Consider the following 18468-nt stretch of genomic DNA (forward strand, 5'->3'; position numbering starts at 1 on the left):
GACCCTGTGGGGGACCCACGCTGGAGCAGTCTGTTCCTGAAGGACTGCACCCCGTGGAAAGGACCCACGCTAGACAAGTTTGTGAAGAACTGTAGCCCATGGGAAGCACTCACATTGGAGAAGTTCATGGAGGACTGTCTCTCATGGGGGGGGGACCCCACTGGAGCAGGGGAACAGTGTTAGGAGTCCTCCACCTGAGGAGGAAGGAACGGCAGAGACAATGTGTGATGAACTGACCGCAACCCCCATTCCCCATCCCCCTGCGCCACATGGCGGGAGGAGGGAGGGAAAATCGGGAGTAAAGTTGAGCCCGGGAAGAAGGAAGGGGTGGGGGGAAGGTGTTTTAAGATTTGGTTTTATTCCTCATTATCCTACTCTGATTTGATTGGCAATAAATTAAACTAATTTCCCCACGTCGAGTCTGTTTTGCCTGTGACAGTAATCGCTGAATGATCTCCCCCTGTCCTCATCTTGACCCACGAGCCTTTTGTTATATTTTTTCTCCCCTGTCCAGTTGAGGAGGGGGAGTGATAGAACAGCTTTGGTGGGCACCTGGCGTCCAGCCGGAGTCAACCTACCACAAGTATACAACTACATAAAGAAACAGCAGTAACTACAAGGTATAAACAAACTAAAAAACAGATGAGTCTAAAAATTCAATTGGGAAACTCTGTATTTTATTAAAACACACATTTCACTGAAAAGCATTGTGAGCAAGTACACCGTACATATCAGAGATGACAAAACAAGGAGTCACGTTTACGCCTACAACTAAGATTAAGTTCCCATATGAATCACTTGACTCGTATCAGGCCCTCACACACTTGCACGCAGTTAAAATTTGTACGTTGCCTTGCAACTCAGAGGCAGTGGATTCAAGGCATGGAGCCACTGCCCACAGAATGGTCTATGCCCTTAACTAATGGCCTCCAAGAATAAGAGGACTAACACCTTTCGTGTTAACTGGAGAAAGGTTAAAATATAACTCTCTGATCCTCTCACCTCCCTAGGACAGGGCTGGGGGGGGGGGGAGTGTTTTCCAGACCCAGTTTTACTAACATCCCTTGGGACATAAAAAGCTATCTGCTTAAAAGCACTAAGTATTCCTAAATATTTCATAAGTAATTTCATATTCAGATGAAATCCCAAGAAGGTTTTGTAATGCATTTTACCTAATAATCAAATCACACAAAACAGTGAGAATGTTCTTATTGAGAAAGATGACAGGGTACTTGTAGAATTGTTTGCAGATTAGTTGTTACGAATTTTGTCTTAAGGCACACAACAGCCTAGCTTGGCTGTGGCTTTATAATTAAAAGGGTTAATCACTGCTTCTTTCTAAAGGTCTTTTAGGAGCTTAAGTGGACCACCTGAAATTTGCAATGCAATCTCTATTCAACACAAATAATTTTCACAGTATTCTTCCTTTACTTGTAGCCTCAATGACATGCTACACTGTAATGTTTTGTGCTGTTGACAGTTAATTCAAATATTGGGAGAAGAACAAATGAGAAGAATTGTTAGTCCTAGTTTAGAAAAAAAAGGACAGAAGATCTAAAATAGTAAGAAAATAAATTATCAAAAATTCAATTCAGTCACAGTCTCTGGATTTATGTTTAAAACAATCTGTATCATGGTTCAGTAAACAACCTCATACTCATTAAGCCATGCAAAAAGGAATGCCCCACAAAACTGAATACTTTTAAAGATTATTTAAGTTGTAACTAGGGCAACAACCTACTATGTTGGTTAATAAACTGCGTGTTTAAAACAAAATTAGGACAGACAAAGAGTAAGGAAAATAACCAGTATCTTTGCTAAGATGCCTCCTTCATTTTGCAGGTGGGGAACCCACCATGCCGTAAGGATACATGCTTTGCATGAAGAACCTGTGGTAGAACTAGCAAAGGAATACAATTTTCCTGTGCTTTCATCCTGTGACACTTTCGGCCCTAGGAAGTCACTACCCACCAACACTTCTAAGGAAAAAAAGGTTGGGGGAAAAAAAAAGTTTAAATGTTTGATTTATTTAAAGAACAAAATGAAAGGAACTTCACCAAATGTATCACATTCCAACAAGTGCACAGCTTTTTTACAACTTCTGCCTCTAAACACTTAACAGATACTGATTTGTTAGCTTTCGTATGCAAGGAATCCACACCGCAATTGCAGGATAGACTGTGTAATTCAATTCACAGGAAATGGAGCCATTAAATCTGAATGTCAGCCCAATATTAACTAATAATTCTGAATACTGAAACAGAAAACTACAATGAGCTATGCCAGTGACAAATATTTTACTAACCACTGACAGTGGGATGTTAATGCACTACAGTAGGCACTTAAAAAAATTCATGTTAGTGAGGTACAATATACAATAGTAAAGTTCCTAAAACATTCTATACACTCTTTAATAAGTGTCATTATTTGGAAATTAAACTCACATAGTTGATCCAGTTAAAAAAAGCAACCAACAAAACCTATTTTAGGGACAAAACACAGAACTGGACACACAAGCAAACAACATAGTTGACCTCTTTTGAAGTGGCTTGTCAGTTCATAGATTATGTCCTATTTTATATTGACTTGAAAAACACACATGTATATGTATTCAATATATATTTTTGTTATATTTGTATAAATTTATTTTACTTATTCACGTATGCGTAAGCATGTAGGCATGCCCCTAACTTCTAGAAATTCAGCCACTGTGCACAGTCTTAAAGTCAGTGTGTCTGATGTAACACATTTTAGACATTCGCTCTGGCATGTATACATTCAAAATTTTCATCCAAAACTGAGGGAGACTTTTCGCTGACATTTCCCATTTAATAAAATAAAAATCAACAATAATTAAATTACTTTATCTATTCAAGAAAGGTCCCATTAGAATAGATGAACAGATCTTATTTTCAAAGCTACATAAACTTTTAACATAAAAACTGGCTCTGAAATCTGCCTCATAATAATCTTAGCTTTCTACTACCATCCAGGACAATGCACAACTTCTCAATCATTTATTACTGAAAATAAATATTAGGATTATATTTATTAAGATTATTTTTTCACTTTCCCTTTCTTGAGTCTTTGTTCCTCACAAAATGGTATTTCAGTACTTCCTACGTTCAAAGGAAAAACCTGTGTCGCATACCACTCACATACATTTGCTTTCCCATGGCATGTTTTCTTCTGATGTAGCAAATGTTAACCTTGGATATTTAACTTTCCAGCAATCTTTATTCTATAGGTTAGCATGAATCTGCAAAGTGTAATTATTACTCCACTGTTTTGCTGAGGCTGGGTAACAAGAAATGCAGAAATCAAAACACCTGAAAAAATTTGTTAGTGTTTAATCAAATTCTTTATTTGCCTCCCTGCCGCTCTCCACCCTCAGCATATCTTGTGACAATATATTTTTAGCTGCCATCATGCTGATTCTATGGGTTTTAATTTCCTAACTTTTCCCTTGGGCTGTTTCTAATTAACTTGCTCAATAATCCCTCTTCCTCTACCCCTACACCTCCCGCTTTTCCTTTTAAAAGGAAACCATTATTTTTCTCAGGTTAGCAGAGGTTGTTTATCACACAACTACAGCTCTGTAATGTAAAGGATGCCATAATCTGTATATCTTCTTTGAAGTCATGGCAGTTAAAAGAGAATATTATAAGAAAACCTGAAGTTTTGCAGATTTTACTTAAACAACATTTTATGGGTAAAAAGATGAACTCCTAAATACCTGATTAATATATCTGATACAATACTGTGGACTTCATGTTTATGAAGAACTTTGAGAATACCCCTTTCATTTAAAAAGGGGTATTTTCTACATAACCTGCCATTGAATACACTGAATTTAGGAATGAATACAACTTTTTTTCTAAAACATATTTTAATTTTTTTTTTTTAACGACAATACTTACTATTTTCTTCTCATTTACATTAATGCTCCAAACATACTAAAAAATAAACCTATTCACTAATATGGTATATTTTTTCAAACTAAAATTTTATTTGTCCTTCAAAAGATATACTTGGATTTTTCATTATCCATATGACTCAATTACAGAGAAATTAATTTACAAGCCAGACACAACCATTACCAATTTCAACCCCATGGAGATCAGCAGTTTTCTGAGACTACAGGGGAAGTGTATACATTTTAAAACTTTGGAAGAAAAAATTAAGAAATACTCCCTGCCAAACTATGGAAAGTTGCAACTACCTGGGGAGTTGGGAAAGGAAGGAGAGAAAAATCTGAAGAACTAATGATTCCTTTTAAAACTGCATTGCCAGGAGAGGGAAGATTTTAGAGGAGTAAGAGAGTCGGGAAGCATCACAAAGGAATCGTTTCTCCATTCTTTTCCTTTTAATTTCCCTTTAGGGTCTATATTCTCTTCTAGGGATCAGCAAAGCTGCTACAGTAGGCAATGTCACCCATGCAGCTATATGTGCTGTCCCCTTCAGAAGCTCTTCACCTATGTGTTTTTCCCAAGTGTAAGGATATTTCTTCAAAGGCATTTCCAAGGCTAAAGAGGAGAACATATCCAACTCTTTTCTATGCCATACGAAGCTGGGTATCCAAATCCCATTTAAGTCTTGTTTTTAAATATCCCCACTTCTAGAGTTACAAAATTTCACTCCACAGCTTAATAAAAAGTAATCTCAACACTTTCTTTTTGCTGTCACCCTAAAATCCATTTTATGAAACTCAAAATTGGATTAAATTAGTTGGATTCAACAATCATTGACTGTAGCCCACACTAATATTTGGATGATACTACCAGGAGTGGAAGAAAAGCTTGAAAAATGGTATGAAGAATGTATAACCTGTTCATCACACTTATTTTTTTCTTTTTTTTTTTCACTAGGTTACTATTTTCCTTATTTTGCCATAGAGAAGACAACACTACTCTGATGCTACAGTCTACACAGAATTAAAAGCATCACTTTCACTTAGGCCAGAGGAGGGTCTTGGTGCATGGGCACTGCCCACCAGGCCCACCAGTGAAATTCTCGGCCCCATCTTTGATGGCTTTTTTTTCCAAACTCCTGAAAGGGACAGACAGGTCAAAAGTTGCAGCATAAGATGCCTTCTTTTTACCTAAGTTGTACTCCTAAGGTATTAGCAGAAAGGCCAAGAGAAGCTCAAATGCTGCAGGAGAGTGGGAAGGAAAAATCTTTTACTCCCAGGTGGAGGAGATGAGAAGTATGCAAATGTCTGGGCAAAGTTTAAGAGTTATTAAGGGGGAGGGAAATAAGGTAGGAGAAATCCAGTTTCCTTCTGGCAGCCTAGAGAGAGACCCCTTGCAAGATGATCTTGCACACATTCCCACTGCATGTACCCCTCACTCCTTGCCCCACCAGTCTGATGATTTTTCTTAAGTGTAAGACTAAGTGCAGGAAATGGATTTTGCATCAGGTTTTTTCTTTTCCACAGCTCCTTTTGGCAGTCTACTTTTTCTACCTTTTTCTAGACATGCTGGATCCCAAAAGCTCAGTCTGCTTCTCTGCTATAATTAAATCAAATTAACAAACACAAATACACCATATTCTAGAACACACCAATGAACCTCAAAACAATCAATGAAACAACTAGAATTTCCAAAAAGAGGTCAGGTTATTGCGCAAAAGATAATTCCAGTAAGTCCTAACAGTTATGACTGCAGCCATGTGTTTTTGTTTCATTGCATACAGACCCTATCAAACCTGTCAGCATAACAACTATAATTCTTACTACAAGATCAGTATTACATTTAGCCTAATCTTTTCCATTTGGAACTGGGGGGGAAAACACTGGCAAATGGGTTAGAAATAATTAAAGAAAAATAAAGTGTTTAATTCATCACTTAAAATGTTAAAGTGCACTGCCAGAGGGAAATAAATCTACTTATTGGTTTATTTTTCTTAAGTCAAGTATGTTTCAGACATGGTTCAAAATGAACTCATGGAAACTGAGCCTATATGTAATGAAGTACTGGAGGTATATTTTAAAATATTAACATTTACTTGGTCATTTTAAGTACAACCAGTAAAACCAAAAAGAATTTGAGAAACCCTCAAAATCATTTGCAAAAAGTACAAGCAGTGCTTCTGTGCGTTTAGACTTGAATGTTTAAACTTGCCTGCTTGCCCTCTAAAGCATTAAAATTGTGTTTTTGTAAAAAGTAACACCAGTAACATCCAAAATATAAAGGAAATAACTATCTTATTCATTGCTCTACTCTAACATTACAGCGACATTACAGCTGTGTAAAAACTACTCTTTTATACTTCTTATTTGTGAATTTTTTACCTGCATTTTCTGTAGGTAGCTTCTTATTCATCTCTAATGGCAAGTAATGAGCCGTGAATCATGTAAGTACAAGGAAAGTATAAGCAGTACTTTCATTATAATAGAAAAATGGAAATGGAAGTCTGGGCATATAAAACAAGGAATTGTGTGACTATCTTCTGACCCATGACTGCCTCTGAAGAGGAACAGAAATCAGCTTTATAAATTTTACTCAATAGAGGCTCTTTGTATATTTCCAGCACTCAAGTGAATAGATAACTAATAAATAGATACCTCAGCTGATAGGTATTTTTAATATCTTGTCTAGAACCATACAGAAACACTAAAACTTCAGCATTTCGCATACAAGGATTGAATCAAAGGACAAATGGACAACATATTTCACAGATTTGGCATACAGGTTTCAAGAGGTGTTAATAAAAATCTGTTTTTTAAAGCACTAAGAAATAGAAAAAAAATCAAATTAAAATCTATTTCCTGTCAATTACAAAGAGAGGGACTTCTGCTGCACGGAAAAGTAGACAGATCCTTACCTGGGCGGGGGGAGAAGGAAAACCCTAGCAAGCAAACTTTCCTTCCAAACAGCAGTGAGGTCTCATACAGCTAGGGAGCCCAACTCCCCTGTGCTTCAGCTGTAAGAGTTTGTGGAAATATCAGCCATGGGCTTCTCTACATTTCATGATCATTGGACTAGGAAGTGGGAAAAGGAGAGCTCAAGAGTTTGCTAAGCCTTATTAGAGGTGTCACTAGGAGCTGGTACTCATCGTATCTACGGAAATTAGTTGTAGCCTTCTAGCAAAATGTTCTGGAGTGCCTCTCACACCCCCAAGATGACAAGCAAAACTATGATTATGGAATCTGAATGAACTGCATCATCTTGAGGCAGTGTCCAGTCTTCGTTTTCACTGTATAAGGGAAATAGAGCATAGCCTTGAAAACTCTTTCAGTGATCATACAAAAATACTGCTTAAATAGAGCCTAGCCCGACCCAACCCCTCCCCCCCAAAAAAACTATGAAAGACCAGGGGTAAATCCATGCTGAACCACACCTTTCTTCGGCTGTTAAAATCTGAATATTCCTCATCTTTTTTTTTTTTTTTTTGAGGGGGAGAGATCTCATCAATACCAATCTACTATGCCCTTGTCCGGTACTTCCTGAGACAGTACAAGGATTTCAATAGAATTCATTAAAAAAGACTATTACATTAAAATTTATTTTAAATAATATCCAGAATAGAGGAACATGGTATCTCCATTATCCCATAAAAGAGCTGACCTTTAACCACAACTTGTTTTACAGTATGTGTTTCAGTTCTGAATATAAGTAAAAACAAATAACATGAGACTTCCCCCTTGAGTATCATCATCAATAAACAGTACAAGTTTTTGAACTTTCTGCTGAGACATGCAGTGAGTGCTACCAAAGACAGGAAACTTGGACCCCAAGGATATTTGGTCCAGTTGTCATATGGGCATATTTGTTGGGGAGCAAAATAAAATTGCTCTGCTCTAGACAGACTTTTCCAAGTAATTGAGGCAAAAAGTCTGATGGCCTAAGGTATATGGCAGAACTCGGCTACTGAGCCTCCGGAAACAAAAATCGGACCATCTCTTAATTCCACCTATGGCAGTATTAATCCCTCTTGCAACAAATGAAAGAAGATAATGTGCAAACATAAATTATTATAAGGCACTTTATTGCTAATAGTGGAAGTACTGTGAACAAAATTATAGTTTCTTGCTTATGCAAAAATGATGTACGTACATGGCTTCTATGGCACACAGCACAGCTATCAAAATAAAAAGGAGTAAACCCAGTTATCCGGATAGCAAATTCCTATTATCATGCATAGAGATGGGTCATTCCTGTCTCAGAAGGATACTAGTAGTATAATTTTAAAAAAAAATCTAGTCATATTGTTCTATATTTACTAGAGGAACATTTTGCCAGGCTAAGTATTATGCACTTAAATATTTTTCAATGTTTTCCATTAGAGATGATTGCTTAGGTAACTTTGGTTAAAAAAAAATCTGTTTGATGATGCACCAGCAGGTACAGATAAATCAGTGGCTGTACATAAGGCTGCTGTGGTTACACATAAAGTTTAAGAAAATTCACACTTGAAAAAAGGGACAGTGTAATATTAGGTCAACATTCCAGTAGTGACACAGACAGCAGTGTGCACTTTTCTCTGAAAAACATTCCCTGTTAAGTGTCTGATTCCACTTCCACTTTTTAAATAAAAAGCATTTCCACTGAATTAAATTAAATAAGTCTCTGTATAAATAATTATGATTACCAAATCACTTTTAAGACGGGGTCAGAACAGAGAATCAGGTACAAATACACAACATATTTCAGTCTTAATGCCACATTTTAAAGATAAGTTGTTGGAATTTACACACTTAGTTTTTCCATCACAGATTCTCACATAGATAAACAGTATTGCTAAATGAGCACTGAGAGCAAGGTACCTATTTTCTCACTTCATGCTACATATTCTTCTATTTTAGTGTTATTAAAGTACATTTACATTTAATAAATTTAAATCTAATAAATTTAAGAAACAAAACCATCAGACATTGGAAAAATCTAAAGTTTTTAACAGATTTCTCCAATAAAGTTCAATGCTGTTTATGTCAATATTCCTTATCTGATAAAAATTGTAACTCTAACATGCACAGAATCTGTTTTTTTTTCCCATTATCTTAATTTCTTTAGTGCAGAAGCATTTGGTTATTACCTTTCACCATCTGATTCTGTGTAACACCCGAAGGTCAGGATTAGGGGAAAATATTTTTTTTATTATTTTTTCTATATAAAAATTCAGTTTCAAAACATTGAATGACGTTATTCAATGATCTCTCTCCAACTTAAAATTTTGTCTTGCCATACAATTACTTTTGTAATTTTCATGACCTGGTCTTTTGGGATGGAGACTGAACCTTCCTGTATTTTGAAGTTCCCGAGTAGCAGTTACCTTCTTCACACAATAAGATTATAAACATTTCCACGTACAGTCTTAATATTAACCTTATTATAAGCCTCATGTTATTTTTCATCTATGCTCACATGTGCCAAGCCAACTACATTGTTTTTGCAGTAGCAGGTATTTTACTAGTGCTTTCAGAAAATCCAGTATAAAACAGTCCCCATGCCCCTCGCTCCCACCAACAAAATACAAATAAAGTCAGAGGCAGTTTCCCCCTGCCCCCAGCATGATCGTACTTTATATGCAATTCATTTTGCATGGTACATAATAGTTTTTCTAGAGCTAGGTGGATTAGTGAAGAATTTTAGATGGAGAAGGAAGTTCAAACTATGTGTGTCTACTCATATCCCTCTCTCCAGGATTTGCTTTATTTCATAACATCAAAACAATCCACCTTCCCATTTGTTCCTTTTCTCATCTAGCATTACTCAAGTTTGCTATCAAACAGAAAGCAGTAACAACCTTTTACTCACTGGAGGCACTTTCATACCCATCATAAACAATGTGTTTTAAAAGTCCAAAATGGAAGAACCATTAAGTCCGAAGGATTATGTTTATGCTTGTACATACTTTCAAAGAAGCCGATCAACTTGTGTACAGACTAACTACAGAAGTCCTATTCCAGAATCAGGACCACAACCATTACCTTTACTGTAAAGTTTAGTTTCACTGAAATGAGAAAATCTCTCTCAATAAATGATTGTGCCGATCTATTGAAAGTTTCAGAAATATTAGAAAGCAGTAATCCTGTTCTTAGTTTAAGGTAACATCTAGCACCAGTATTTAATCCAGACAACAGTTTTCCACTTCTTTAGCACAATTGCACCTAATGGTCTACTGTTTGCGGATCAGTTGAAACCTTAACCAGAGCGGTAAAGCATAACCAATTGCTTCTCCCAGCGCTACCCTGGAAAGAAGGTCAAGAACTACAGGTTTGGGTTTTTTTAATTCACTTCCTTCAAATATCTTTAGAACTAGATTTTTTGTGCATGTGTTCATGCAAAGCAGTATGTTAGAACGCTGGCTGGTACATGACTTCTCACCCTTTCTTATCCCACTCTGATACTGAAGTGTTTCTGATTTGTCTTTAGCTCTCTGACAGATACTATAGGGAATAACTCATTTATGACATTCCTCAATTCAACAGGTGCTGTTTTAAGGCCACTCCATCATGAATAACATTAACAAACAGAGAAATTCAGCACATAATTTTTTTTCCAAAGCACAGCCACTAACTGCCTGTGAACTGGGATGCTAACTTCCTCCAGGGAGACAATATAAAATACAGATTCTGTACCTGAGGCAGCTATTAATATAAAATTATGTGGCAATCTGGGGCTCTTTTTCAATGCCACCCTGATAATTAATTACTCACAACCACATCTTGATTCAAAATGCCATAACTGAGGTTTAATATTTCAAAGAAATACCTTTATACTGAAGCTTAGTTCTAATAAAATTGACAATGATATAACACTTATGGATGGCAAAAATATTAGTCTCATTAACATATAATAGTAGCTGCAAATGAAAAAAAAGTAAAACTTTTAAAAACTGGAAAGTATGATAAATAGGTGTAACATGTCAGTATTAATTTTTGAAGTTCAACATGCTGCACCAGTGCACACAAGGAACTCAAGAAAGAAACATGTGCCCTTGCTGAAAGACTATTGTTTAGAGGACATCCACAATAGCTGTCAAGTGAAACTGCCTTACAGCCAGCCTGTATTTATGGAAGAATTCGTATTTACAAAATTATTAAAGTGTATGTGGCAGAAACGTCAAGTGATCAGGAGCTTGGCTGTGAAAGTTCTGAGGGAGAGAAATGCAACTAGATTGTGATTTTAGAACCTTGTAGTATAATTACCTAAATTAGCACTCCCATTTGAAGCTGCTTACAACACCAGCACTCAGTGTCTTTTGAGGACACACTTAAAGATACTTCCCCCTTCTCACAGAACCACAGAATGGCTGAGGTTGGAAGGGACCTCTGGAGGCCATCTTGCCCAACACCCCTGCTCAAGCAGGGCCACCTACAGCAGGTTGCTGGGGACCACGTCCAGACAACTTCTGATTATCTCCAGGGATAAATACTCCATACCCTCTATGGGAAACTTGTTCCAGTGTTTGAGCGCCCTCACAACAAATACATATAACCATTATATATATATAAAATGCTTAAACAGAATTTCCTCTATAGTTTGTGCTCATTGCCTCTTACCCTGTCACCAGACACCACTGAAAAGAGCTTGGCTTTATCTTCTTGTCCTGGTTTCAGCAGGGATAGAGTTAATTTCCTTCCTAGTAGCTGGTACAGTGCTGTGTTTTGGATTTAGGGTGAGAACAATGTTGATAACACACCCATGTTTTAGTTGTTGCTAGGTAATGCTTACACTAGCCAAGGACTTTTTAGTTTTCCATGCTCTACCGACTGAGAAGGCTGGAGGGGCACCAGAAGCTGGGAGGGGGCACAGCCAAACTGGCCAAAGAAACATTCCATACCATGTGACATCATGCTCAGTACATAAACTGGGGGAAGCTGGCCGGGGGGGCCGCTGCTCGGGGACTGGCTGGGCATCGGTCGGCGGGTGGTGAGCAATTGTACTGTGCATCACTTGCTTTGTGTATTATTATTATTATTATATTGTTATTATTATAATTTTATTTCAATTATTAAACTGTTTTTATCTCAACCCAGTGGGAGTGAGCGAGCGGCTGTGTGGTGCTTAGTTGCTGACTGAGGTTAAACCACGACACTTCTTTACAACCTCCCTTCAGGTGTTTGTACACCTTGATAAGATGCCCCCTGTGCCTTCTCTTCTCCAGACTAACAGACCCTGCTCTCTCAGCCTTTCCTCCTATGGGAGATGCTTCAGTCCCTTCATCATCTTAGGGGCTCCTCACTGGACTCTCTCCAGTATGTCCATGTCTCTCTCGTAATAGGGAACCCAGAGCTGGACACAGTACTCCAGGTGTAGCTTCACCAGTGCTGAGGAGAGGGGAAGAATTGTGTCCCTCAACCTGCTGGCTACACTCCTCCTAATCAAGCCCAGGATACCATTAGCCTTCTTTGCAGCCAGGGCACATTGCTGGCTTATGTTCAACTTGGTGTCCACTATAACCCCCCATGGCCTTTTCTGTAAAGCTGCTTTCCAGATGGTCAGCCCGCAGCAGGTACTGGTGCATGGGGTTGTTCCTCCTCAGATGCAGGACTTTGCACTTCTTGCTGAACTTCATGAGATTACTGTCAGCCCATTTCTACAGCCTGTCAAGGTCCCTCTGGATCAGCCACTCCCAGTTCGGTGTCATCTGGAAGCTTGCTGAGGGTATACTCTGCCCCATTGTCCAGATCATTAATGCCGATGTTAAACAGGAGTGGACCCAGTCTTGTGCCCTGGGGCACACAGCTAATTACTGGCCTCCAGCTAGATTTTGTGTTTCTGATCATCACCCTCTGGGTGCAGTTGTTCAGCCAGTTTTCAATCCACCTCACTGTCTGCCCATTCAGCCCATACTTCATCAGCTCCTCTATGAGGATCCTATGGCAGAGTGTGTCAAAAACCTTACTGAAGTCAAGGCAGACAATATTCACTTCACTCCCCTCATCTACCAAGCCAGTCAATTCGTTGTAGAAGGTTATCAGGTTGGTCAAGCATGACTTCCCTTAGTGAATCCATTTTGATTAGTCATGATCTCCTCCTCCTTCATGTGGCTGGAAATGCTTTCCAGGATTAGTTGTTTCACCACCTTCCGAGGGATCAAGGTGAGGCTGGCCAGCCTGTAGTTCCCTGGGTCCTCCTTCTTGCTCTTCTTGAAGATAGGAATGACGTTTGCTTTCCTCCAGTCTTCAAGCACCTGTCCCAATCACCACAACCATTCAAAGATTGAGAGTGGCCTTGCAGTGACATCAGCCAGCTCCCTTGGCACTCATGGGTGCATCTCATCAGAACCTATGGACTTAGAGTTTGCTTTAAGTATTCTCAAACCTGTTCCTCTTCCACCAAGGGTAAGTCTTCCTTGCTCCAGGCTTTCCCCAGTCTCTGGGTCCTTAGATTACTGAAAGATGGTCTTGCTGTTAAAGACTAAGGTGAAGAAGGCATTCAGTACCTCAGCCTTTTTCCATGTGTCAACAGGGTTCCTGCCCCATTCAGCAGTGGGCCCACATTTTTCCCTAGTCTTCCTTTACTACTTACGTACTTACAGAAGTCCTTCTTGTTCCCTTTGACATCCCATGCCAGATTCAACTCCAGGTGGACTTAATCTTTCCTTACCGCGTCTCTGCATACTCAGACAGTGCCTCTATATTCTTCACAGGTTACCTGTCTCTGCTTCCATCTTCTGTGTATTTCCTTTACATGTTTGAGTTTTGCCAGGAGCTCCTCATTCATCCATGCAGGCTTCCTGCCATTTTTGCTTAAGTTCCTGCTTATGGAGATGGACTGCTCTTGAGCTTGGAGGATGTGGTCCTTGAATATCCACTAGCTTTCTTGGGCCCCCCTTCCCTCCAGGGTCTTATTCCATAGGACTCTTCCAAGCAGATCCCTGAAGAGACCAAACTGTGCTCTCTTCAAGTTCAGGGTTCTCATCTTGCCTTTTGCCCTGCTCCCTCCTCTTGGGAACCTAAGCTCCATCATCTCATGGTCACTGCAGCCAAGACTGCCTTCAATGTTCACATACCAACCAGCACATCCTTGTGTGTGAGTACCAGATCCAGCAGAGCACCGCTCCTTGTTGGTTCTTGTATCACTTGGGTCCGGAAGTTGTCATCAAGGCTCTCCAGGAAGTTCCTGGATTGCTTATGCCTTGCTGTGTTGTTCCTCCAGCAGACATTGGGGTGGTTGAAGTCCCCCACGAGGACCAGGGCTTGTAAACATGAGGCTGCTTCTAGCTGTCTGTAGAAGGCCTGATCCATTTGTTCTTCCTGGTCAGGCCGCCTACAGCAAACACCCACTACTATGTCACACAGAGTGATCTGCTCTTTAATCCTCACCCATAAGCTCTCAGTTGGCTCATCATTCATCCCCAGGCAGACTTCCATGCATTCCAGCCACTCTCTCATGTAAAGGGCAACTCCCCCTTTTCATTTTCCCAGCCTATCCTTACCTAGTGAGCCTGTATCCCTCCACTGCAGCACTCCAGTAGTGTGAGGCATCCCATCACATCTCCATGATCCCAACAAGATCATAGCCCCACAACTGCACACAGATCTTTAATTCCTCATATTTATTCCCCATGCTGCATGCACTAGTGTGCAGGCACTTCAAAGAGGCACCCCACCATGCTGATTTCCCAGAAGGGGTCTGGGTTTTTTCCACATGGTCCCTCATAGGCACTTTCTTGCTTACATGCAAATGCTTGAGAGAATGCTGTAAAGCAATGCTTTAAAGAAGAGAGTCAAAGTGACTCTTAACTATTTAGTATTTATGAATAAGTAATTTATTTTAAGTACAATACTTAGTGAAGAATTTTCCCACAGCCCCTTTGCGTGCTTCTGTACATTAAGGCTAATTCAGTTGTTCCCACTGCCATTCTAGACTGAAGCCTGTCTATACTATTCTTAATCTCCTGTGGAGACTCCGCAACTTCCAGAACTTCATTCTTGCTTGCCATGTAGAATTTTTACCTGAAGTCTAGACTGACTTTTCCTTGTAATTTAAGGCCATTACTCCTGGTCCTGTCTGCCCTAGATAGAACAGATTCTTTGCATCTGTCTTCTTGTATTTGAAGGCAGCAGTCATGCTTTTTCCTCCTTCTCCATCTCCTAGTTTTCGTTTTGATAAAGGCCTTGTGAGGAAAATTGTAATCAAAACCATTAATTTTATTTGCTGTAGTAACACTTCCTGTATCATAAAGATGGAATTCCATCTGGTGATTTCTCTCAAGAGCTTTTCAGTATAAAACATTGCCCCTTGCTCCCCAGCTTTATGTCAAGGAATATGACTATCTGAGGTGCACTACAGAACTTTTTTCAAGTATCTACACACTTCCTTAGCAGTTGACATTTTTCACTTCTCAAGTTTTGGTCTCTTTTGTCAACACTTACATCTCATCCCAAAGAACAACTGAAATGTCTATCAGACAGTAAGCTCCTCATATATTTAAGAAGAATCCTAAACAGATTACCTTCAGACAATACATACCGAGAATCCCTGGCAACACATATGAAACAGTAAGCAAGCAATTCAGTTTTTTTGTCCTTAGGCTGATCCCTGTCCACGAGACAAAACCCACTGAATCTGTGTTTTCCTAATCCAAAAGCTTAGGACAGGAGAGCCGCTTTCCATAGTTACCTGATGATCAACTGTCTTAGTCCCTGGCATAACAGCAGTGGAAGCAGCTTTTCTGTTCTAACCTCCCTGTAGTATTGCTCATTAAATTACTATGCTACACAAATGGACAAGCAAGAGACTTTTTAGACCAAAGCAGATAATTACACTAATTCATTCTAATGGCCAACTTTTCAACCAAGGCAAGGAATAAAAGAGTTCAAAGACCATTCACACTTTATCCCCACCCCCACCCCACCCCCCTCGCTTTTTTTTAAACACACTATATAGTGGAATATGGTTTTACACTTGCAAAACCAAGGACACTTATATTTTATTTACACTTTCAAACCCTATCTTACAAGGCTGACAGTAATTCATACAACATCAAATGAAAATTTAGAGTGATACACTGAACAGTAATGTTACAAACACTAAGCGCTGCTCTCTGCTGCTCCCATTGTTTTGATATCAATGTTACATTAGTATAGCAAAAACCACCAAGGCATTCTTAGTGATTAAAATGCTGTCTTTCACCTGCACTGGAGACACCACGCTAATGCCATTCCAACAGCTGTAGAGCACTTTCTGCTTTTTTCAGCATCTGCCATACGACCCTTTCACAGTGAGCCTACCTACACTTCATTGAGGCTTACACATTGGTAGGGGTGTGTTACTCCAAAGCCTTTTTCTGATCCTATCTCTTCCAGGAATCATTAACTCAGCCTTATCCAAGCACAAAGCTTGATCTGACCGTAAGAGTCCAGCCATGACAAGCATACTAATGCTGTACTAGTGAGCAAATGATACTGGGGGATCCAGCCATCACTGGAGTGATAGATATCAACACATCACAGCTACTCTTCATACACTTTTAACCACTTCCTTGAGACACCCTCCTATTGTTACTCCTATTTTTCTGATCACCTTTTAGCTTATACTTCACTTTTCATGACTATCTGTAAATGCTAAGCATGAACATAAGCTCCAGTCTTTCTCAATACTCCACATTCTGATAACACTTACATGTTTAAATGCTGGAACTAAAGACCATCTCCCCCTTCCATAGGGTACCACAGATGCCCTCCCATATCTCTTGCTAGTTTTGCATGGTCTACAGACAAATTACTCATTAGTCTACATCTAATAAAAGTCTTAGCTTCAAACACCTCCTTGTTTCAGTCGCACAAAAACAATAATAAATTTCATTTTTTCCCCAAATTTCCACAGTATTGCTTTAGCTAAATTGGAGCTACAGCCAAGGCCACTATAAAAATGTTTTCGGCTCTAAGTATGCCAAGCGGTAACGTATTATAGCATGTACATCTTACTCTTTTCTAATTTAATGCTTTTCTGAACTCTGCTTTATTTAACCTCAACCAGATTTTCAGTAAGAGACGCTTGTACATTTGAAATCACTTATTTGCTGTGTATCCCCAATTACCATGTACACATGGATACTTCAGTGGTGAATTACATGAATGGAAATAGGCATCGTATGCAAGCCTATCTGGAGCTTTAAGAATTGGCAACTTAATAAGCTAGCTACTGAGCAGATACAATACACTTCTTTTGTGACCCAAACCTTATTTCACATTTTAAATTCTTTAAATGTTATTATGTATCTCTACCAGAGGGGGGGAAAAAAGTTTGGAAGAAAAATTTACAGTTCTTACAATGCTTTAACTCACGTACTTTAAGTCTGTCTAAATACATTTTTAATACTGTAGCCAGTAATAAAAAAAAAAAAATGCTCTCAGAGACAACTGAGACCTAAGACCTACTGAGTTTTACTGCATATAATAACTCCCTGATGACATTAAAATTGCCAGTGTTTATTCCAGCAAAAAATGTGACATATAGTCTAACTCTGTATTTATTGTTTTCTTTAAAAGTCTGAAGCAACTGAATTAACACAACAGGTTTCCCATATATTCAGATTATTGTTACACTAACAGGTCACAACACATCAACATTATTTTTGATGAGTGGAAGAACATTTTTGAGAGAATCTTTACCTCACTTGAGAAACGGAAGTTTTTCCTGAAAAAAAAGTAAATGTAATAAATGTGTACTACCTTGTCACTTTACAGCTTGACTCAATCAGTTCACTTTCAATATCCAACAGATTAGAAGGCAAATTGTATTCCAACGGTGAGGCCATTCTTTTTAAACGCAGTAAGCCAACGCAGAACTTTGCTCCCATCTCCTCCAGTTCTCTTGTCCCTATCTGCAATCCCTAATTTAAAAATAAGATTTAAAAATACAAAATAGGTACATGCAGATGGACCCACACATACTACAGAGTTACTATTTAAAACACATTTCATTATTTTATTTAACACGCTCTCTTGCTCTAAAGACAGAACAAATAAGAACTGTAGAGTAAACACTTAGCAAGAGTATGAGGGAAAACTCAGAGAATAACTACATGAGTCCTCTAAGGCTGAACAGACATTTCTGGACACATCCACATTTCTTTGGAGCTTCCTAGTCTACACTTGTAGCACATCAATACTAACAGCACTTTATGCAGTGGCATTGGAAGAGAGACAGAGATCATATCTAAGTTTATAAGTATAAATTATTTTAAAAACCTGAGACAAAATTTATACAAAGGAATCTCAAATACAAGATTCTTCAACAGAAGTTCCATCAGAAGGAAAAATGAGTGAATTCATATTGTAGCTGTGATTAAGTTCATTGCTATGTTCTGACACATAAATAAGACTATTTAAGGCAACAAAGTTACTCCTTGACACAAACATCTCTTCCCCTCCTGTAAGTTAGAGGCTACATGTGTTAATTCTGAAAGCATTTATTCACACATTTAGTAATAAAAAAACCCAAACATAAAGTATCAAAAACCAAAAGTATCATTCGAGTTAGAAAATATATTGAATGATACACCAAGGCA

General features: G+C 38.7%; 1 protein-coding gene across 1 annotated transcript in view; it reads right to left on the reverse strand.

The window, feature by feature from the left end:
• AGTPBP1 (ATP/GTP binding protein 1) overlaps positions 1-18468 on the reverse strand; it is a 59007-nt gene that overhangs the window by 1595 nt on the left and 38944 nt on the right. The window contains exon 25 of the mRNA XM_009328122.1: positions 17630-17790. Within this exon, the coding sequence (XP_009326397.1) occupies positions 17630-17790 (161 nt within the window). The remainder of the gene's footprint in view (positions 1-17629; positions 17791-18468) is intronic.

The sequence above is a fragment of the Pygoscelis adeliae genome, unplaced genomic scaffold (assembly GCF_000699105.1).
Source record: "Pygoscelis adeliae isolate BGI_AS28 unplaced genomic scaffold, ASM69910v1 Scaffold45, whole genome shotgun sequence".
Lineage (NCBI taxonomy): Eukaryota > Metazoa > Chordata > Aves > Sphenisciformes > Spheniscidae > Pygoscelis > Pygoscelis adeliae.